We start from the raw sequence: 20,602 nt of genomic DNA, 5'->3' as shown, positions 1-20,602 counted from the left end.
TCCCAAAGTGCTGGAATTACAGGTGTGAGTCATAAACCAGGCCTCTCAGTTTACTTTAAATAAATACATAAGTGAGTGAAAAAAAGGAAATTATAGGAGAGCATACAGAACATGATTCCACTGGCTGAGTGTGGTGGCTCATGCCTGTAATTCCAGCACTTTTGAGAGGGAAAGGTGGGAGGATCACTTCAGCCCAGGAGTTCGAGACCAACCTGAGCAACATAATGAGACCCCCCCCATTTTTATTTAAAAAAAAAAGAATATGATTCTTCCTTTTTCCTTTATTAGATGATATATTCATATACTTTTACATTAATATTTTATAGAAAAAATTTGGAGGAATATGTATCAAAGTCAAAATAGATTCCACTAAAAGGAGATTCGGGGTTACTAGCTACATTAGATGTTATTTATTTATTTTTGTTTTTGAGATGGAGTCTCACTCTGTGGGCCAGGCTGGAATGCGGTGGTGTGTTCTCGGCTCACTGCAACCTCCGCCTCCCAGGTTCAAGCAAATCTTCTGCCTCAGCCTCCCAAGTAGCTGGGACTATAGGCACATGCCACCATGCCCAGCTAATTTTTGTATTTTTAGTAGAGGTGGGGTTTTATTATGTTGGCCAGGCTGGTCTCGAAGTCCTGACCTCACCTCGTCCTCCTACCTCATAATCCACCCACCTCATCCTCCCAAAGTGCTAGGATTACAAGCTTGAGCCACCGTGCCTGGCCGAAATGTTTCTTAATGTTTCCATTTTTTTTTTTTTTTACAATATACAATATGACTTTTTAATTATGTAATGACAAAAGTTTGTGGGCACACACATGCAGATGCCTCCATGTTTATGAAGCCCAGGAAGCAGGGGCCTCAGCTCACACCCACAGAACTGCCCCCTCTGTGGTTGAGTTATGTTGGACCCAGTCTCCCCCTGCCAACCTCTGATCTCACTGAGTGCAGGCAGGCATGGATATCCTCTATGCCTGGGTGTCAGGGGAGTCCTGGAAAAGGAGAAGGCCTGGGAAGCTCTGATTTTGCTGTAGCGCAAGTGGCTGGCTGAGAAGGGTGGCTCCAGCCTCCAGCCCTGGCCAGCACAGCCCTCATATGTTGGGTGCTGAGTGAACACATCTGCACAGCAGAGACGGAGACCACCCCAGGGAAGAGGAACTCACTACGCAGATGCTGAGGGCCCGACAGCAGAAAACCCCATGCTGGACACCCAATCTGGAGCAAATGAACCCCACATGGATGCTTAGTCACCATCAGTAAGACGTGGTGACTTAAGGGCATGGACGCTGGCTACAAGCCATGTGTGACCATTTATGGTTACATTTTAATTAACTGAAAATAAATCAGATTTAAAGTTTGGGTCCATGGTTGGTTGCAGTCACCACATTTCAAGGGCCCAGCAGCTACAAGTGGCGGGGGTGGCCGTGTTGGCTGCACAGATCATATAGCATTCTCATTGTGGGCAGCAGGAGCAGCGACTGGACATTGCTGTGCCAAAGACACCACCCTGGCTTCAGATCCAGCCATTGCATGTGGGCCCCTTAGTGTTGTGGGGCTGTGGTCCCCTCATAGCCAAACAGGCAGTGTTACCATCCTGGCATGCTGTTGGGTGGGTGACGTGTGTGATACCTCAAGACCCTGCCCATAGGACAGCATGAGCTCAGAATGGTTCTCTCATCCTAAAAGAAGGTTTGTTTGAGCCAGGCGCAGTGGCTCACACCTGTAATCCCAGCACTTTGGGAGGCCGAGGCGGGCGGATCGTAAGGTCAGGAGATTGAGACCATCCTAGCCAACATGGTGAAACCCCATTTCTACTAAAAATACAAAAAAGTTAGCTGGGTGTGGTGGCACGTGCCTGTAATCCCAGCTACTCAGGAGTCTAAGGCAGGAGAATCACTTGAACCAGGGAGTGGGAGGTTGCAGTGAGCAGAGATTGTGCCACTGTACTCCAGCCTGCAGACAGAGTGAGAGTCCTTCTCAAAAAAAAAAAAAAAAGGTTTGTCTGAGGAGCCACCAAGAAACTCAAAAGATTTTTTTTTTTAAAGGAATCAAAATAAAATGAAGTGTCCAGGTTGGGAGTGGTGGCTCACGCCTGTAATTCCACCTACTTGGGAGGCCAAGGTGGGACAATTGCTTGAGCCCAAGATATTGAGACCAGCCTGGGCAACACAATGAACCTCATCTCTACAAAAAAATAAAAAAATTAGCTAAGTGTGGTGGGGCACACCTGTGGTCCCGGTTTCTTGGGAGACTGAGGAGGAGGATCTCTTTTAAGCCCAGGAGTTTGAGGCTGCAGTGAGCTATGATTGCATCACTGCACTCCAGCCTGGGTGACAGCATAAGACCCAGTCTCAAAGAAAAAAAAAAAGATTGAAGTGTCCAGAGCTTGCAACAGATGTCTAAGGATGGTTTCAGGATTGCGAACATGTGCTCTGTGCTGTGTTGTCTAAAATGGTAGCCACTAAGGACCCATGGCTATTTAAATATAAATTAATTAAAATTCGATGAAATCAAACTTTCAGTTCCTGGCTGAACACACAAGCCATGTTCCAGGTGCTCCGCAGGCACACATGGCTAGCTGTTGCTCTGGATAGCACAGTCCCTGAACATTTCCATCACTGCAGAGTTCCAGGGGTAGCAGAGAGGACAAGTCGTGTTGACCTGTCTCCTCAGCCAGCCCTTCCTCAAGTAGGAGGGCCCCAGCTGCTGAGGTCAGCCCTTCCTCCGCTGTCTGTGCTCACCTGCCTGCTCCGACACAGATGCCTCTGCTTGGCAGGCTGGGCTGGCTGAGAGAGGGGTCTACCCCAGGCCACTCTGGAATGCTGCCAGACTGCATGTCACCATGAATGGAGAAGTCCCTGTTCCAGATGCCGAGTGGCCCAGGGGTGGGGAGCACAGGCATCAGCTTCAGATGGTCTGGTTACAACCATCTCTGCTGTCACTGACTGCGTGGCCCTTGGGCAAATTTCTTAAACTGCCTGTGCCTCAGTTTCTTCATTTACAAGGTGGCACAACAGTATTTGCCTCACAAAACTTCTGTGAGGATTCAGGGAGCGATTCCAGGTCATGCCCAGCCTTAGAAAGCAACAGATAAATATGAGCCACCTCATCAGCATGAGCGTCAGAGCCACCTTTCCTGAGCAGCTGTCCCTGTCAGTGTCTGTCATGGGCTGACCTGTGTCCCCCTCCCCAGTTCATATGTGGAAATCCTAAACACCTCCGTACCCCCAGCCACTCCCCCGCAACCCCCATCCACCCCCACAACCCCCATCCCTCACAATGTGACTGCATGTGGAGACAGGGTCTTTAAGGAGGTAATGAAGTTAAAAGGTCATTAGGCTGGGCCCTAATCCAATATGACTGGTGTCCTTCTAAAAGGAGGAAATTTGGACATGGACAAGTACGCAGGGAAGACAAGGTGAAGACACAGGGAAGACAGTGCCTATGAGCCAAGGAGAGACGCCTCGAAAGCAACCAGCCCTGTCAACATCTTGATCTTGGACTTTTGGCCTGTAGAACTGCCCTGACCTGGGTACTTCTGAGCCTACATCCCAGCAGCTCCCTCCCTGCCTCTTTCTCTCCCTCCCAGCTTTCTGGGCCCCATATCATGCAGGCTCAGCAGCTTCCGGTCTGTGCTTCCCCACCTGGGCTGCCTCTGTTATCCAGGTCTACTCAGAACCTTTATTTTTTTTTTTTGAGACGGGGTCTCACTCTGTCTCCCAGGCTGGAGTGCAATGGCGTGATCTTGGCTCACTGCAACCTCTGCCTCCTGGGTTCAAGTGACTCTCCTGTCTCAGCCTCTCCCAATTACCTGGGATTACAGGTGTGCACCACCACACTTGGATAATTTTTTCTATTTTTAGTAGAGGCAGGGTTTCCATGTTGGCCAGGCTGGTCTTGAACTCCTAAACTCAAGTGATCCACCTGGCTTGGCCTCCTATAGTGCTGGGATTATAAGCATGAGCCACTGCACCTGGCCCAGAAATCTTATTCCTCCTTCAAGGTCTGGTTTGAATACCACAACTTTTTATTTTTTACTATTTTTTTTCTCCTTCAACTTGTATTTTAAGTTGAGGGGTACATGTGCAGGATGTGCAGGTTTGTTACAAAGGCAAATGTGTACCATGGTGCTTTGCTGCACAGATCATCCTATTACCTAGGTAATCAGCCCAGCATCCATTAGTTATTCTTCCTGATGCTCTCCCTCCCCTCAGCCCCGCTCTGACAGGCCTCAATGTGTTGTTCCCCATTGACAACTCTCTTAAAGTGTCAACCTCGTCTGGATTCAGCATTCATTCTTCTTCACTCTTAAAGTATGTTTTTCTGCCTCTATTATGGCAGCAAAAGTCACATAATTACGAATATTCACACATCGGCCTCTCTACGAGCTTCCAAGGACCATGCCTTAGGATCTGTGTGACCCTGGCACCCTGGGATCAGCGCAGACACTCAGGAATGTGAGAGAGGGGAGGTCGGCAGGCCAGAGAGCACCCCAGGCAAAAGCAGCTTCTCATGTACCTCCAGGGTTCGAACGTGAGCCAGCATCTGCGGCAACCTCTGGATCTCGTTTCCACTGATGTTGAGGGTACGCAGGCTTCGAAGCTCCCCCAGGGTGTCTGGAAGCTCCTTCAGCTTATTGTCTGCAGAGACCCCAATAGCACAGCTCAACACCCCAAATACCCGTCACTAGCTTCCTGCCTGATGTCTCCTGGAAACCACTGTGACCTCTGGGGCACACACTGGGTCCCAGACCCTGAGGTTTCGTAGGGTCAAGAAGGTGGCATTCCAGTTCAAATCCTCACTCCACCAATTACCAGCCAAGAGACTTTGGATAACTGACTTGGCCTCCCTGGGCCGGTTTTCTCATCTGGAAAATAGGGATGACACTATAGTCATAGTGACCCAGCCTCATAAGAACATGGGGAGATTGGAGGTTCAGGGAGATGATGTGTGAGGTCCTCTGCACAGGGTGCCTCCCACTGTAATGACTGAGCAATGGAGCGCCACTGTTACCATTACTCATATGTTCCAGTTGATGAACTGAGGTCCTCTGTGCAGGAATTACTTAAGAACAGCGAGGAGACGGAAAAGAGCTGGGTCTCGCGAGGAGAGCGCTCCTGTGGTAGGGCGCCTGTGCAGTGGTCTTGGCTCTGTCACCATCTCACTAGGTGGTCTTGAGCGAGTCACACTCGCTTTCCCAGGCCTTGTTTTCCTTATGTATAAACTGGGGATGGCACCACTGCCCTCAGCCTGCCCCGTGGACTTCTCGGGAGGCTCAGTGCGTCACTGGAGGTGGAAGCGCCACTCAGAACCTTAATGCAGCTCCTTGGGAGCTCTCGCCCATCAGTCCACTACACTTGCCATTATAAATCCGAGTGACCGAGGCTCGGGGCCCAGCTGCCTGCTTCCCTGTAAGGCCCTGGCTCAGGCCTGAGGAGTCACAGGAACCCTCCAGACAGGCTGTCTCTGGTTACCATGGAGATGGCCCACCCAGCAGGGGTCAGTCCATTTACAGCAACCCCTGGAGACTGGCTGCCCTCCTGCTCAGTGGCTCTCAGGTGGGGCAGCCTATTGATCCCTGCCAGGATGGCCCAGAGCTGATGGAGGGTCACACGGACACGACTTCCTGGCTCCTACCTTTAACGTTGAGAGTCTGGAGCTGGGTCAGGTTCCCAATGGAATGCGGGAGCTGCGTCAGTTGATTCCTTTCCACGTTTAAAACCTAAGAAAGAGAAAGAGATGACATGAGAACCCACACACAGACCACAGTGACGACCCCTGCACGCCTCGCCCTGCCAGGCCAGGGCACCCAGATACTATACACACAAGCCCTCATTTCCTCCTGCTGGCCTTTGAGGAAGATAGAAATTCTTAGATTTCCACTGGAGATAGGAAAAAAACCGAAGCTCGGGGTGGTAAAGTCATGTGCTCAGGAGAGCACAGCCAGGCCTTGAACCCGCTTCTGGCAGAGGTTCTACCGCTTATACCAACCACAAAACGCTCAGTAACTGCCCCACCATCAGGGAGGGAGCTAGAAGGAGAGTACAGATTCTGGGATCTGGGGAGGCAGCACAGGAGGCTCTAGTTCCCACCGGCATGAAGGAAAAGGAAACCCAGCTGCCCCAGGCTGTGTGATCTGCCCAAGGCCTCAGGCCAGCAGTGGTGCTAGGACTGAACCAGGGCTTACTGGATTCTGAAGCTGTGCTCCCTCTAGAATGTGGCACCTCGAAGTGAGCAAGGTCAACAAGATGACACACTAAGTAACCAATAAAAACAGATGCAATGGGGGCCGGGCGCGGTGTAATCCCATCACTTTGAGAGGGTGAGGCAGGCAGATCATGAGGTCAGGCGATCAAGACCATCCTGGCCAACATGGTGAAACCTCATCTCTTACTAAAATACAAAAAATTAGCAGGCTTGGTGGTGCACACCTGTAATCCCAGCTACTCGGGAGGCTGGGGCAGGAGAATGGCTTGAACCCAGGAGGCAGAGGTTGCAGTGAGCTGAGATGGCACCATTGCACTCCAGCCTGGGCGACAGAGTGAGAAAAAAAATACACATACGAAAAGTCCTACACCAAGGTATTTACGTGGCTCAAAGTGGTAGCAATTGGTTGGGTGCGGTGGCTCACACCTATAATCCCAGCACTTTGGGAAGCCAAGGTGGGTGGATCACTTGAGGTCAGGAATTCAAGACCAGCCAGGCCAACCTGGTGAAACCCCATCTCTACTAAAAATACAAAAGTTAGTGGTGCACACCTGTAATCACAGTTACTGGGTAGCTAAGACAGGAGAATTGCTTGAACCGAGGAGGCAGAGGTTGCAGTGAGTTGAGATTGTGCCACTGCACTCCAGTCTGGGCAACAGAGTGAGACTTGGTCTCAAAAACAAGTGGTGGTGGCTGGGCACAGTGGTTCATGCCTCTAATCCCAGCACTTTGGGATGCCGAGGAGGGTGGATCATGAGGTCAGGAGTTCAAGACCAGCCTGGCCAAGATGGTGAAACCCTATCTCTACTAAAAATACAAAAATTAGCCGGATGTGGTGGCACACACCTGTAGTCCTAGCTGCACAGGAGGCTGAGGCAGAGAATTGCTTGAGCCTGGGAGGCGGAGGTTGCCGTGAGCCAAGATCGCGCCACTGCACTTCAGCCTGGGTGACAGAGTGAGACTTCATCTTAAAAAAAAAAAAGTGGTGGCAATTACTACTGCTCTGCCACATGGTTTCTATGTGACCTTAGGCAAGTGACAGCCATCTCTCTAGACCTCAGTTTTCCATAAAATGCAACAGAAGATGTCACCTACATGGGGTGGGGTATTCATTCAAATCACTCCTTGGTCTTCTCCACGCCAGGCAGTGCTCTGTAAAGGCTCTGCCCTTGCCGACGTTAGCTGGGGAGAAGGGCAGGGAGCCAGCAGCCACGTAATTAGGAGAACAGACTGCAGTCCTGCTCTCGGGAAGTAAGCCAGGTGGAGACAGCAAATAAGGGGCATCCACTGAGCTCAGAGATAAAGGATGAGCCTCACAGACAGCTCCAGGAAGAGTTGCTCAGGCAGAAGGCAGAGCCCTCAGGGACAGGCCCTGCTGGGGTGGGGCATGGAAGTACAGTGGGTTTTAGGAGCAGACTATAGAAAGCCAAGGAGCGAGGGCAGGACAGGAGGATAGACAGATAGGCAGAGCCCACCATATGGGGTCTTCCAGTTCCTCACTAAGAGAGTGGATTTCAATCTCAGTGTGGTGGAGGTAATTTCTTCCTCGGTGACTTTTTTTGTTGTTGAGACAGAGTCTTGCTTTGTCATTCAGGCTGCAATGCAGTGGCATGATCTTGTCTCGCTGCAACCTCCACCTCCTGGGTTCAAGAGATTCTGCTGCCTCAGCCTCTCGAGTAGCAGGGATTACAGGCATGCACCACCACACCAAGCTAATTTTTGTATTTTTAGTAGAGACAGGTTTCACCATGTTGGCCAGGCTTATCTTGAACTCCTGAGCTCAAATAATCCACCCGCCTTGGCCTCCCAAAGTGCTGGGATTACAGGCATGAGCTACCGCCCCCAGCCTATTGCCATCACTTTGAGCCACAACAAATACCTTGGTATGAGGTGGCAGCTGTGAGGAATCCACAGATAATGCCAGGTTGGACCTGCGCTGAGCTATTGCTGAAGGGTTAGCAGTGAGATGTGAGTCAGGGCATGGAATTCACCATTTTTAAAAGGCAGACTCACTGGGTGATTTTTTCCTGTAAAGCTGTGGAAGCTCATGATGAAATTCCAAAAAGGACATGCCAGAATTATGGTTGAGAGGCACGCACAGCGCAGACTGCAATGGCTGGGGCATCCACTGGGTGTCTTAAGAGCCAAGGGGAGGGCTGGGTGTGGTGGCCCATGCCTGAAATCCCAGCACTTTGGGAGGCCAAAGCAGGCGGATCACTTAAGGTCAGGAGTTTGAGATCAGCCTGGCCAAGACGGCAACACACCATCTCTACTAAAAATATAACAACTAGCTGTGAGTGGTGGTGCACGCCTGTAATTTCAGCTACTAGGGAGGCTGAGACAGGAGAATCGCTTGAACTCGGGAGGCAGAGGTTGAAATGAGCTGAGATGGCGCCACTGCACTCCAGCCTGGGCAATGCAGTGAGACACTGTCTCAAAAACAACAACAACAACAACAAAAAAACAAAAACAAAAACGAAGAGCCAAGTGGAAGGTGTAGCTAGTGCAGCTTCCACCGGCTGGAGCCCGGCCAGAACACTCCAGGCTCAAGTGACTGCCTGGTCTCACTAGAGCCATCCAAGGTGGGTTTCTGTTTCTGCAGCCTTACCTGGAGTGCGGTCAGCTGCCCTAGATCATCCGGAAGGGCTGTCAGCTGATTATCATGGAGATCTAGAACCTGCAGAAGGAAGACCCCTATGAGTTGCCAAGAGAGAAAGTCCCTTGGACTCCCGGCTCCAGAGAGGCGAGGAGGGGCTGGGGCCGCCACACACCCGGTGCTGAAACAGTGCCCGCCCCTCATCTCCAGCTCAGTGGGGATCATTCCTGTCTGGTTCTCCTTCTCAAACCATTACACCATTTTCTTATTTTATGTATCAAATGTGTATTTGTACTGTTAATTGAAAAACTATGCTATTAAACAGTATGCCTAGATACTTTATATGTTACAAAGAAACTCCCCCCAGTATATATATTTGCATAGAAAAAAGACTTTCAAATATGCGATAAAATGTTAATAGTGGTACTCCAGTGTAAAATTAGAGATGTTTCCCCCTTTTCTTTGCTTAACTGTACTTGCTAATTATTGAATTTTATTTTCAGACAAAGTCTCACTCTGTCGCCCAGGCTGGAGAGCAGTGGCATGATCTCAGCTCACTGCAACCTCCACCTCCCAGTTCAAGTGATTCTCGTGCCTCAACCTCCCAAGTAGCTGGTATTACAGGTGTGAGCCATAGTGCCCTGCTGGGTTTTTTTTTGTATTTTTAGTAGAGTTGGGGTTTTGCTATGTTGGCCAGGCTGGTCTTGAACTCCTGATCTCAAACCTTGGCCTTGGCCTCCCAAAGTGCTGAGATTACAGGTGTGAGCCACTGCACCTGGGTGCTAAGCTTTCAAAAATGAAAATGCACAAAAAAGGCCTCGGAGAAATATTTATACATATGCACACACAGGTACCCTCCATATCCATGGGTTCCATATCTATGCGATTCAACCAAACTCAGGTTAAAATATTGAAAAAAAAAAAAGCATCTGTAGTGAATATATATAGACTTTTCTCTTTTTATAATTCCCTAAACCATATAGTATAGCAGACTGGGCATGGTGGCTCATGCTTATAATCCTAGCACTTTGGGAGGCTGAGGCAGGTGGATCGCTTGAACCCAGGAATTTGAGACCAGCCTAGGCAAAATAGTTAGACCCCGACTCTACAAAAATTAGCTGGGCATGGTACTCTACAAAAATTAGCTACTCGGGAGGCTGAGGTGGGGAGATCACTTGAGCCCATGTTTGTAACACTGCACTGCAGCCTGCCTGATAAAGTGAGACCTTGTCTCAAAAAAGAAAAAAATAACCAATACAGAGTAACAATTATGTAGCATTTACATTTGTATTAGGTATTATAAGTAATGTAGAGATGATTTAAAGTGTACAGAAGATGTGCATAGGTTATATGCAAATATGATGCCACTTTATAGCAGGGACTCAAGCATCTGTAGATTTTGGTATCCTTGGGGATTCCTGGAACCAGTCTCCCATGAATATAAAAGGACAACTGTATATTATATATATATAATATATATATATAATATAATATATATATATATACACATAAATATAAAAATATTTCTTAAATGTTTTTTCTGAATACAAAATAATACATGTGGGACCAGAATTAAAAAAGCAGTAAAAACCGTCCTCAACCCCAGCACCCACAGTTACTCTGAGGCCTGTGCTGCCGGGCTGCTCTGAAGGTACATACCACTCTCCCAAGCCCAGGTCTGCACAGAACAACCCTGGGCTCATACCTCCCAGATGTGTGAATGCCTCCCAGCCCATCAGGGGAGGAGCTGACAGTCAGCAGGGAATCCTTCCAGATCACCTGAGTGTCCCTCCTCTTCCTTCGGACTGTCAGCCCTCTGCTAGCTGACTCATCATGAGTTTATCATTTGACTTTCCTCCTAGCATGTAAACTCCCCGGGGGCAGGGCCTGTGGCTGGTCATTTTTGTCAACCTATCTCACACACAGCCCACAGAAGTGCCTGATGAAGCATGCTGATCAAATCCCAGATTGACTGGTAGATCAGGCCCCTCTGACATACAAGAGGAGGCCCAAAGGGAGCAGGCCATTGGCTGCCACCTAGAATCCCATGCAGAGCCCAGATGCCTGGGAGGAGGGCCCAGTACCTTGATGGTTGCCAGACTCAGGAGGCTGCAGGATTTGGGAAGCAGGGAAGTGAGGTGATTCGTGTGGACGATCAGCACCTGTGTGGAGAGATGTGGGGCCATGTTGGGCTGAGGAAGAGCAGAAGACAGCACAGCCTAAGGGCGCGGGAGCCAGCCTAGTGCCCTGCCATGCCCAGCCATCTTGCTCTCCCAGACACTATGACAGGGGTGGGGGGGATGCAAGTCAGAATCATGAACTCTCCCAATCTCATGGGGAATCTGATGCCCTTCCTTAAAATCTGGATCTTCAAGGGTGAAAGAGACCTTAGAGGTCTAAATCTTCCTTCCATCCTGAGAAAGGATCCCGCTGCAGCCATTCCTGATCATAACCTTCCCAGCGCCAGCATCTTCACGTGGAAAACAGAGAATAATAAAGTGCCTGCCTCCCAGGGCTGCCATGATGTTAAACAAGCTCATGCACAAAACGTCCAGGGCTGGCACAGGGGCCAGGGCTCAATCCAGGTCATCTATGGCTGTTTTTCTTAGGCATCAACTGCTCCTAACACTTCCAGCACAGACTGGTCATGGTGGCTCACGCCTGTAATCCCAGCACTTTGACAGGCCAAGGCGGGTGGATCGCTTGAGGTCAGGAGTTCAAGACCAGGCTGGCCAACATGGCAAAACTCCATCTCTACTAAAAATACAAAAATTAATTGGGTGTGGTAGTGGGCACCTGTAATCTCAGCTACTCAGGAGGCTGAGGCAGGAGAATCGTTTGAACCCAGGAGGTGGAGGTTTCAGTGAGCCAAGATTGCGCCATTGCACTCCAGCCTGGGTGACAGAACAAAGTGTCCTCCTCAAATAAATAAATAAATAACACAACAAAAAAACCCACACACTTACAGCACCAAGGAGCTCACTAGTCTGTTGGCATGGAACACTTTTTTTTTACACATTTTCTTTTAGATACTTAGAGTTTCTACCCATCTGCATTCAAAGCTTCAATACTCTGCTGAAAAATCTATCGCTCCCCTCGGAATATCTCCTGGGTGACCAGAATAAAAGGAGAGAGTTTCTATTATTAACACCAGGGTTCATCAGCCTTTACTACGTGGCAGGCATTATACTCAGCATATTTCTATCTAGCTTTCTACCACCCATTTAATTCTCATAGTGCCTCTGAGAGAGGAGAACTATGAGTGTCTTCATTTCACAGATGAAGAAACAGAGAAGAGTTTAAGGAAGTTGCCCAAGTCATGAAGCCAGTGAAGCCAGAGTCAGAATGTGACACGGGGTGGGGGGTCCAACCCCACAGCCTACACTCCTGTCTGTGAAAACACCTGCTGTAGGCCAAAAGCATAAGAAACAGGGAGAAAGGAGGTGTCTATGCCAGAAAGACAGCTCCTCAAAATCCCTTGTGGGTTCAAACAAACAAGCAATAAGCAAGTTTCCGAAGATGAAGCTCCTTCTCACCTTCTTCTGCAGAACTTTGCATGTTGCAAAAGCTCCAAAGGGAATCTAAGATAGATAAAGAAGAGTAAGTTTCTCCCATCTGTCGATTTTTTACTTGTTCTCTGAGTGGCATTCATGTGAGGAAGAGACGGGCAGGAGATGAACAAGGGCAAACCCTGCAGCAGGCGGCAGTGCTGAGCCCAGGGGCAAGGCTGGCGGGCTCTGGTGCTGGGGATGTGGCCACCCCTTCCCTCAGTCTCCCTCAGGAGACTGCCCTGCCCCACCCACCCTGTCCCCATCGTGAACCCCCTTCAAGGTCTGGAGAATGCCAGGCCCTTCCAGCACCCTAGGAGTCTGTAGGTACATTCTCCACTTAGACTCCTTGACTCTTGGGAACTATATTATGTTGAGGCCAAAGGATCATCTCAATTCTTTTGGACAAGGACAAAATCTAAGGAAACATCTCGTGACTAATGCTTCTGGCCTTTCTAAAGCCCCAGTTCACCTCTGTCTTTCCTAGGGACACATGAACCAAGAAAATGGGACAGATCCAATTCACAGCCCAACACGATGCTCAGTTTACCTCTGAGAGCTCGCATTTAGAGATGTCGAGAATGTCATCTGCCCCAGCTTCTTTTGCCTAAGGATAAAAATAATTGTTAAAAAGTATTAAAAGAAAACATCCTTGCAGAGTAGACAAACCAGGCAAAGAACATAAACTTAAGCAGCTGCAAAGGACCACAGACACTATGTGGTTCCACTGGTCCATTTGGCAGGTGAACCAGTGACCCCTGCTTTCCTGGAGCTTGAGGCCCAGAGGGATGAGGGACTGAAAAGCAATGACAGTGTGCTCAGTCTACAGTGGAGACGCACCCTTAATGGGGGGCCTCATCTGTTATCTTTTATCTTTTTCAAATTTCTTTTGTGGGTAGGGGAGGCAGACGGGAGGGAGCACGCTTGTCGGGGCAGTGTGGAGCCCTACTCCACAGGGACCGAGGAAGAGCTGGGATAGTGAGAGGAAACCCACTTTCCCTCACCAGGCACATCTGGTACTCCAAGCGTTTCCGAGCCTCCTCACTGGGTTTCCGCTTCCGGAAGAATAGTGGCATCCTTCCCTTTTCCCAGAGCAATCTTTCAGACCCTGGGGTACAGAAGAGAAGTTAGGGCCTGGGGAATTTGTCACAGCCCCCAACAGCCGGGACAGGTAGGACAGTAACACAGAGCATGCAGCTGGTCTGCTGGACCATGAGTTCCATGGAGGCAGGGGCTGCGTCTTTGTAGTGAGTTCCATGGAGGCAGGGGCCACGTCCTTCTAGTGAGTTCCATGGAGGCAGGGGCTGTGTCTTCCTTGTGAGTTCCATTGGGGGCTGGGGGTGCGTCTCTGTAGTGAGTTCCATGGGATCAGGGGTTGCATCTTTCTAGTGAGTTCCATGGAGGCAGGAATGCGTCTTTCTAGCGAGTTACATGGGGACAAGCCAGATGACCTGGGTTAGGGCCCACATTTGCCACCAACCCACAGTGAGGTCCTGGCATTATCCTTTTGCCATTCTGGGGCAACTTAGAGAAGTTTCCTCAGGCACTTTCCAAGGCTGTTCTTTGAGGACTTTAACAGACTCTGTCAATGAATCACTTCTAGCCCCCAAACACTGTCAGAGCAGGATCAGCAGGACCAAACCAAAACCAGTCAGAACCTCAGGGAGCTCAACTACATCACGACCAAAGACCTCTGTGGAGAATACAAATTAAAAAGCCATCCTCAGCTTATCAACCTCAGTTGTTATTCTCTTTTATTCTCACCACATCCTTTTTTATTTTTTTATTTTATTTTATTATTATTATTTTTTAATTGCATTTTAGGTTTTGGGGTCCATGTGCAGAGCATGCAATACAGTTGCATAGGTACACACATCCACATCCCTTTTTAAAGTGAAGAAACAGGCTGGGTGTGGTGGCTCATGCCTGTAATCCCAGCAATTTGGGAGGCCAAGATGGGTGGGTCACTTGAGCCCAGGAGTTCGAGACCAACCTGGGAAACATGGCAAAATTCCGTCTCCACTAAAAATACAAAAAGTAGCCGGGCATGGTACATGCACTTGTAGTTCCAGCTTCTTGGGAGGCTGAGGCACGAAAATCACTTGAACCTAAGAGGTGGAGGTTGCAGAGAGCTGAGATTGTGCCACTGCACTCCAGCCTGAGTGACAGAGGGAGACTCTGTCTCAGAAAATAATAATACACACATACCATACATACATAAAGTGAAGAAACCAATGCTTATGAAGTTCAGTGGCCTGGCCATCCAGCCTGGATTACAGAAAAGCCAGCCTGGAACCCTAGTCTCTCAAGTCCTGACCTATGGGATTTGCCTGACTCCTTGGTGCTCACTTAACTTGGCAACACCAAGTACACTGTCCTGAACTCAGAGCCAGGTGCTCACTGCCTGCCCAGGGCCTGCACAGTGTCTGTAAATATCAGAGCTGGGTAAGTGATGGCAATGGGCCAGGAAGCAATCACCCAGGGAAGTGCATGGTGAGCAGCACAGGCTTTGGGATGAAACAGAACTGGTTTGAATCTGAGATCTGCCACCCACAACTGCAGAGATCATCTTGGTTTACGTCTTATAGCCTCAGTTTCCTCATCTGTAAAGTGTGAGTAACCATGCTACCAACACTGGCTTCTATGAGGATCTAATGACTTCACGTATGTCAAGCCCATAGTACAGTACCTGGCGCACAATGAGCACTCAATAAATGTTAGCCACAAAGCACCCCACATGCAACCAACAGTCTAGCAGACTCGCCTGCTAGAGGAGCTAGGGAGAAGACAGGCATGGGAAGAGATACAGCTGAAAAAGACATACACCCAGTCCTCAGACAGATGGGCAGAGATGGCAGCTCTGCACCCACAGCGGGCAGGGCTGTCTGGGGAGGCAGCCAGGCCTGCAGAGCCAGCTCAGGCACCTCTTGCCATCCCACCTGACTGCAAGGATGAGAAATGGTTTGAAAACAGTCCTCCCCCATCCCTCCCTGATGACCAGCAGACCCTTCTGCTCCCTAGTCACTAACCCTCCTGCACCCACCTCCCTCTCCTCACTTCCTCCCAACCACCGTCGCTCTCCCACCCCTCCCAGAAGATCAGCTCTTTTCAGACTGCCTCACTTGCCTGTCCCTCCCTCTCCGACGTCCAGCCCAGAAGCAGGGGGAGGCCACACCCATACTTCCTGGGCTAGGGTGGGCAGTGGCTGACCTGGCTTTGTGGATGGAAGGGTCCCCCACGTTGGGACGCGCGGGCAGGTCGATCACTTGGAGGGCTTGGTCACGGACTCGCGGCCGCAGACCACCCGGCACGGGCTGGGCGGAGCCGGAGTCTGGTCTCCTTCAAACGCAGGTGCTGGGGACAGAAACTCAGAATCTCAGAAAGTCACTCAGACCGGGATGACGAAGTCTGAGGCTCTTGGAACCGCGGACTCTCAGAATGAAGAGCGGGACTGGATTTCCACATAAACAGACTGTTTTGATAACTAAAGTGCACACACCAAGTGCTCAAGGGGGCAGGGGTCGCTGCGGTACTGGGGTTCCGGAATGGGACTACGGACCCTTCAGGGGAGGGGCGGGGCTCTGGGATTGGGTGACAGGGACCGGGGTGACACTCACGATAAAGAACATGGGAAACAGCTAGGCCTGGGATCTCGGGAGCAATCTCTCTTCTCAGACTTCTGCGAAGCAAACTACCCGAACCCCCTTTCGGAATCTTGAGCTTCAGCGCACCGCGGTGCCCGGGCTCGCCAGCCGTCAGCCTCAGGCGCATGCCCACAACAAACATGGCGACAAGGGCGTCTCTGGAAGGCTGGGCAGTGACGACAGTTCTCGCGATTGCCGAGTTTTTCTACCTATATCCGGCGTTGTCGGCGCGATTTCCGATCTTTCAGCTTTCGGCTCGGAGGAGGCCAAGGTGCAACTTTCTTCGGTCGTCCCGAATCTGGGTTCATCCGACACCAGCCACCTCCACCATGCCGCCGAAGTTCGACCCCAACGAGATCAAAGTCGGTGCGTGCTCTAGTTGTGGCCGGGGCTGCGGGATACAGTATCCCTCGGCCCCGCAGCGCGTGGAAAGCTTTCCCATATGGGGCTCTAAAGCCGCTGCCTCCTAGAGGCCTTCCCGGTGCTGCGCCGTCCCGGCCAAGCCTCAGCCTTTCTGGGCCTTAGCTTCTCCACGTGTAAGTGGGAAGGGAGGACCGGACCACCTGTGGCTTGGGAACCCGCATTCCTCAGGGTAAGGCTTATCTCCGGGCGTTTAGCCCCACTGGCCTGGGTTCGCAGGCGACCGGGCGCTGTCCACGCCTCCCCGGTGTGAGGTTCGGAGTTGCCCACCCCGAGGGAGGAGCGGGTGTCCAGCCCCGGAAAGACGCTGAGAGGGTTGTGGCTCGGGGGCTTCCTCTTCAGAGACACTAACCCTTTTTTCCCCCCCCCAGTATACCTGAGGTGCACTGGGGGTGAAGTCGGTGCCACTTCTGCGCTTGCCCCCAAGATCGGCCCCCTGGGTCTGGTAGGTAATCCCCGCCAAGGGGCATTTCTTTATTTAGAGCAGTGTTAAGCGCTGGCTCATGGAGTCACGACTATGCCAGAGGTGCCGTCATGGCTTGGACTGCCACCCTCACTAGGCCTGAGCCACTGAACTAGTGTCAGGTATCTTAGGAAGGTCGTGAGTGGAAAATCGAACCCGGTATCTTTAAATTGTAACTATCTCCACGTGTCTCCACTGCTGCTTTGGTGTTCGTGAGGGGTGGGCCCAAGGGAGTTTGGAAGTCAGGAGTGGCTTTGTGACATTGGGCAGCCAATATCTGTATTTCGTTAGGGAAGTGAGCATGGCATTGTTAGGGAGATTAAATGGGGTAGGAGTGAAAATCCAATGAGCATTTCCAACTGTGTTGTAGATATCAATCTAGCCGTTGACGTGACAGGCTGTGCCTCATGCCTACTGAGCAACTGCCAGCTTCCCTGTCATTCTGTACTTGGATTTCCCTGGATTTCATTAGGACTTTATCTAATCCCTGCACAGTGGTCCCCTGTCCCAAATGCTCTTTCCCATTGGTCTTTCTTAACCTGCATCTTAACTATTCTTCCTTGACCCTTAGCTAAGCTGGCACTTAAGGGACACTTAGCCTATTGCCAATAGAGAAGAATTTCCAGGGAGCAAATGTCCAGACTCCCATCCAGGCAGGTGGATGTGGGTGATCTGACATGGGAGCCTAGTATCTTGAAAGCTCCCTAGGTGATTCTAACGTCATCAGGGCTGAAAATCCTCCTCCTTAAAGCACATAGGCACTTATGAGGGGGTCTAGGCTCCATTGTGGCCGAGTCTGCAGCTTACAGTCCTGGACAACATAACCCCACCCCACCCCGCAATTTATGCTGTGGTGATAGCTGTGCTCCTGTTGGGAGGGTGTCCTTAGGTACTTGAAATAGCTTCCTTTGTTGCCAAGTGAGAAGTGGACAGGCTTCAAGGCTGTGGTTCATCTGTGGATGTGATGTTGATTACATGCTTTTATTTTTACAGTCTCCAAAAAAGGTTGGTGATGACATTGCCAAGGCAACGGGTGACTGGAAGGGCCTGAGGATTACAGTGAAACTGACCATTCAGAACAGACAGGCCCAGGTATTTACTTGTGCACTTGTTTTGGGGGTGGGGGGACAGAGGTAGCCATCCTCTGGGATTCCTGAATAGAGTATTTCTGCCACCAGTGGTGAGCTGAGAGTAATTTCACCTTGTTGGGGAGGCTTTGTCAAGAGCACAGACCTAGGGCAATGATTTGGATGGTGAGGCCCATACTTTTTGAGAGCCACTGTGCATGACAGTATTCATTGGAAGTGAAGTAGTTGATTTACTCAAAAATCTCTTCTGCAGATTGAGGTGGTGCCTTCTGCCTCTGCCCTGATCATCAAAGCCCTTAAGGAACCACCAAGAGACAGAAAGAAACAGAAAAACAGTGAGTTGTCTTTTTCCTAGTTTGGTTTTGGAAATGATTTGTGAGATGTTTGATATACGTGGCCATGTTTTCCCTTGAAGGAAATCTGAGGTTGACATGGATGTTTGGTGTTGATTGGTTAAGGCTGCTAGAGCCAGGCAGTATCAAAATGCCATGTAGGCCTGGCACGATGCATCACTTGAGGTCAGGAGTTCAAGACCAGCCTGGCCGACATGGTGAAACCCCATTTCCACCAAAAAAAAAATACAAAAATTAGCGTGGCATGGTGGTGCATGACTGTAGTTCTAGCTACTTGGGCGGCTGAGGCAGGAGAATCACTTGAACCTGGGAGGCAGAGGTTGCAGCAGTGAGCCAGGAGTGTGCCACTGCACTCCAGTCTGGGCAACAGAGGGAGACTCCCGTCTCAAAAGTGCCATGTAGTCCCTGTGTGGGGCAGGCCCCAACCAGTGTATGTGGGAGGAAGATGTCAGCAACGGTGACTTATAATCAGGAGACCATATAGAGCTGGCAGGTATCTGGTGGTTTAACTGTCCCCAGTAATTTAAGCTTGTCATTTCTCATCTCAAAGTTTTTGCAATGTCAGATTTGTGAAGGCTTGGTTTTGCCCTTAGCCACCCGCCACTGCACCTGACCAGGTCTCTGTTGGCTGGTGCAGTCCAGTGGTGAGCTGATAGTAAACCCCAGCTTAGGAAACAGGGTTGTTCTGCATGTGGATGACTCTGTGCCGAAAGCATGGGAACAGCCTAGAAATGAGATGGACACTCGATCTGCTTTGGCTACAGACTGTAACAAAGCTTTTGCTGTTATCTCTTTTCTGCAGTTAAACACAGTGGGAATATCACTTTCGATGAGATTGTCAACATTGCTCGACAGATGCGGCACCGATCTTTAGCCAGAGAACTCTCTGGTAAGAGCAGGATGACATGTAACTGCTGTAACCCATAGTTGTATTTCCACCAAGTTGTATTTCCACCAAGTGGTTAACATTCTTCCCACTTGAAGGGTACTCAGTGAGACCCAAGATGGGGTGCAGAGTGTTCTGGGATTGAAAGAATGGATGGATCTTAAATTGGATATGTTTAATCTGGGCATCAAGGACCCATGGAAGCTTTGCATTCAGGGCTGTGACTAGATGGAGCTCTGCACTCTTATCAGGGGAGCAGTAACATCATTGTTTCCATTGCCTGCTATGAAACCCTTAAGTATTCCCCAGTATCTGAGGATTGTAAGGGACTGAGCCAGCACCTCCAACACCACCATTTCTTTCCTAAAGGAACCATTAAAGAGATCCTGGGGACTGCCCAATCTGTGGGCTGTAATGTTGATGGCCGCCACCCTCATGACATCATAGATGACATCAATAGTGGTGCTGTGGAATGCCCAGCTGTAAGTGACTTTTGCTTCACTTGTTGCAATAGGGGCAAAAGGGTGGCTATCCAGTGTATTCATGGAGATTAACTAGGAAGTTTTGGAAGTGGTTACTGGTGGAGTTAGGAGATAATCTTTTTAAACTTTCCCCTTTTTTTTTTCCTTTTCCCACAGAGTTAAGAAGCACAAAGGAAAATATTTCAATAAAGGTCATTTAACAACTGGTGGACTTTTTGGTGTGGCGTCTTCCTTGAGGGAGCTAGCTCCTTTGCGGGGCAGTCAGTGGGGTCAGGGTGGCAGAACCTGTGGAGAAGTAAGAAGCACCTTGTGGTGGGTAACAAAACTGCCCTGTATGGGCTGGGCTGAGCTCACAAAGGAAGCACTTGACTGTTCATGAAGGCTTTCCTAAGAAATGCTCTAACAAAACCTGCAGTTCAACACAAACACATGGGGAATGCAGCTCCCATCCCCGGCCACTTGAAACTGAATGGGTTGCGGGCCTAGGACCCATTTTGCTATGGCCATTCCAGTGCATAGCCAGGGCTCAGAACCAATGATGCAACAAAGAAACCTGACCACTGTGAGTCCTGCACTCATCCTTTGGTCCTGTGAAAGCGAGGTACCAGTCATCTGTTGCAGTGACTAAACTGTTCTTCCAGCCTTTTCTCTGAATTCACTTGGTTTAAAGTATTTTCTGCTCTCTCACCTTCCTGCTGTTCTGTTCTGATCTACTTCTAGAGCCTGTGCTCGTCACTCCCTTTTGCTTTGGGATGAAAGCTGCAACTCCTGAGTAGTGTGAAGCACTGCCTGGGAGAGGATTCTGGATACTGGAGTAAAGGCAGTTGGAAATGGTTGCCCCAAGAACTGAGTTTCCTCTATGACTCATTTTCTTTGCATATTAATTTTTGCCAGTGGTCTCTTTTAAGTCAGTG

General features: G+C 49.9%; 2 protein-coding genes and 1 non-coding gene across 18 annotated transcripts in view; 2 read left to right on the top strand and 1 right to left on the bottom strand.

Annotated features, from left to right (window-relative positions):
- The window catches only part of LRSAM1 (leucine rich repeat and sterile alpha motif containing 1), a 46,988-nt gene extending 30,856 nt beyond the window's left edge, over positions 1–16,132 (bottom strand). For 8 of the 16 annotated variants that reach the window (XM_035258170.3, XM_035258210.3, XM_035258189.3 and 5 more), the window contains exons 1-9: positions 15,970–16,132; positions 15,563–15,706; positions 13,357–13,460; positions 12,903–12,959; positions 12,341–12,385; positions 10,889–10,966; positions 8,817–8,885; positions 5,639–5,723; positions 4,520–4,641 (exon numbers count right to left, since the gene is read on the bottom strand). In XM_035258170.3, coding sequence (XP_035114061.1) covers positions 4,520–4,641; positions 5,639–5,723; positions 8,817–8,885; positions 10,889–10,966; positions 12,341–12,385; positions 12,903–12,959; positions 13,357–13,428 — 528 coding nt within the window. In that variant the 5' untranslated portion in view covers positions 13,429–13,460; positions 15,563–15,706; positions 15,970–16,132. Of the gene's footprint in view, positions 1–4,519; positions 4,642–5,638; positions 5,724–8,816; positions 8,886–10,888; positions 10,967–12,340; positions 12,386–12,902; positions 12,960–13,356; positions 14,046–15,478; positions 15,707–15,969 lie in introns of all 16 variants that reach the window. The other 8 variants (XM_035258173.3, XM_035258197.3, XM_035258184.3 and 5 more) reach the window with 3 other exon arrangements.
- Positions 16,133–16,237: 105 nt separating this feature from the next.
- RPL12 (ribosomal protein L12) lies at positions 16,238–19,895 on the top strand. Its single transcript, XM_002743325.7, has 7 exons — positions 16,238–16,362; positions 16,788–16,861; positions 17,873–17,971; positions 18,221–18,302; positions 19,123–19,209; positions 19,576–19,688; positions 19,845–19,895. The coding sequence occupies exons 1-7, from the start codon at positions 16,326–16,328 to the stop codon at positions 19,848–19,850; spliced, it is 498 nt and encodes a 165-aa protein (XP_002743371.4). The 5' UTR covers positions 16,238–16,325; the 3' UTR covers positions 19,851–19,895.
- On the top strand, positions 18,917–19,046 carry LOC118148401 (small nucleolar RNA SNORA65). The gene has a single exon (XR_004735215.1). It is a non-coding gene; the product is annotated as a small nucleolar RNA SNORA65 (small nucleolar RNA).
- Positions 19,896–20,602: the final 707 nt, after the last annotated feature.

The sequence above is a fragment of the Callithrix jacchus genome, chromosome 1 (genome assembly GCF_049354715.1).
Source record: "Callithrix jacchus isolate 240 chromosome 1, calJac240_pri, whole genome shotgun sequence".
NCBI lineage: Eukaryota > Metazoa > Chordata > Mammalia > Primates > Cebidae > Callithrix > Callithrix jacchus.
Note: the sequence above shows the minus strand (reverse complement) of the source record. Positions and strands in the feature narration are given on the sequence as shown.

What these genes read in the sequence shown, in the direction of transcription:
- RPL12 (XM_002743325.7), top strand. Translation starts at nt 16,326, where the DNA reads ATGCCGCCGAAGTTCGACCCCAACGAGATCAAAGTCG. An exon ending in CCCCAACGAGATCAAAGTCG is followed by an intron (nt 16,363 to 16,787) that starts GTGCGTGCTCTA and finishes TCCCCCCCCCAG; the next exon opens with TATACCTGAGGTGCACTGGG. An exon ending in AGATCGGCCCCCTGGGTCTG is followed by an intron (nt 16,862 to 17,872) that starts GTAGGTAATCCC and finishes TTATTTTTACAG; the next exon opens with TCTCCAAAAAAGGTTGGTGA.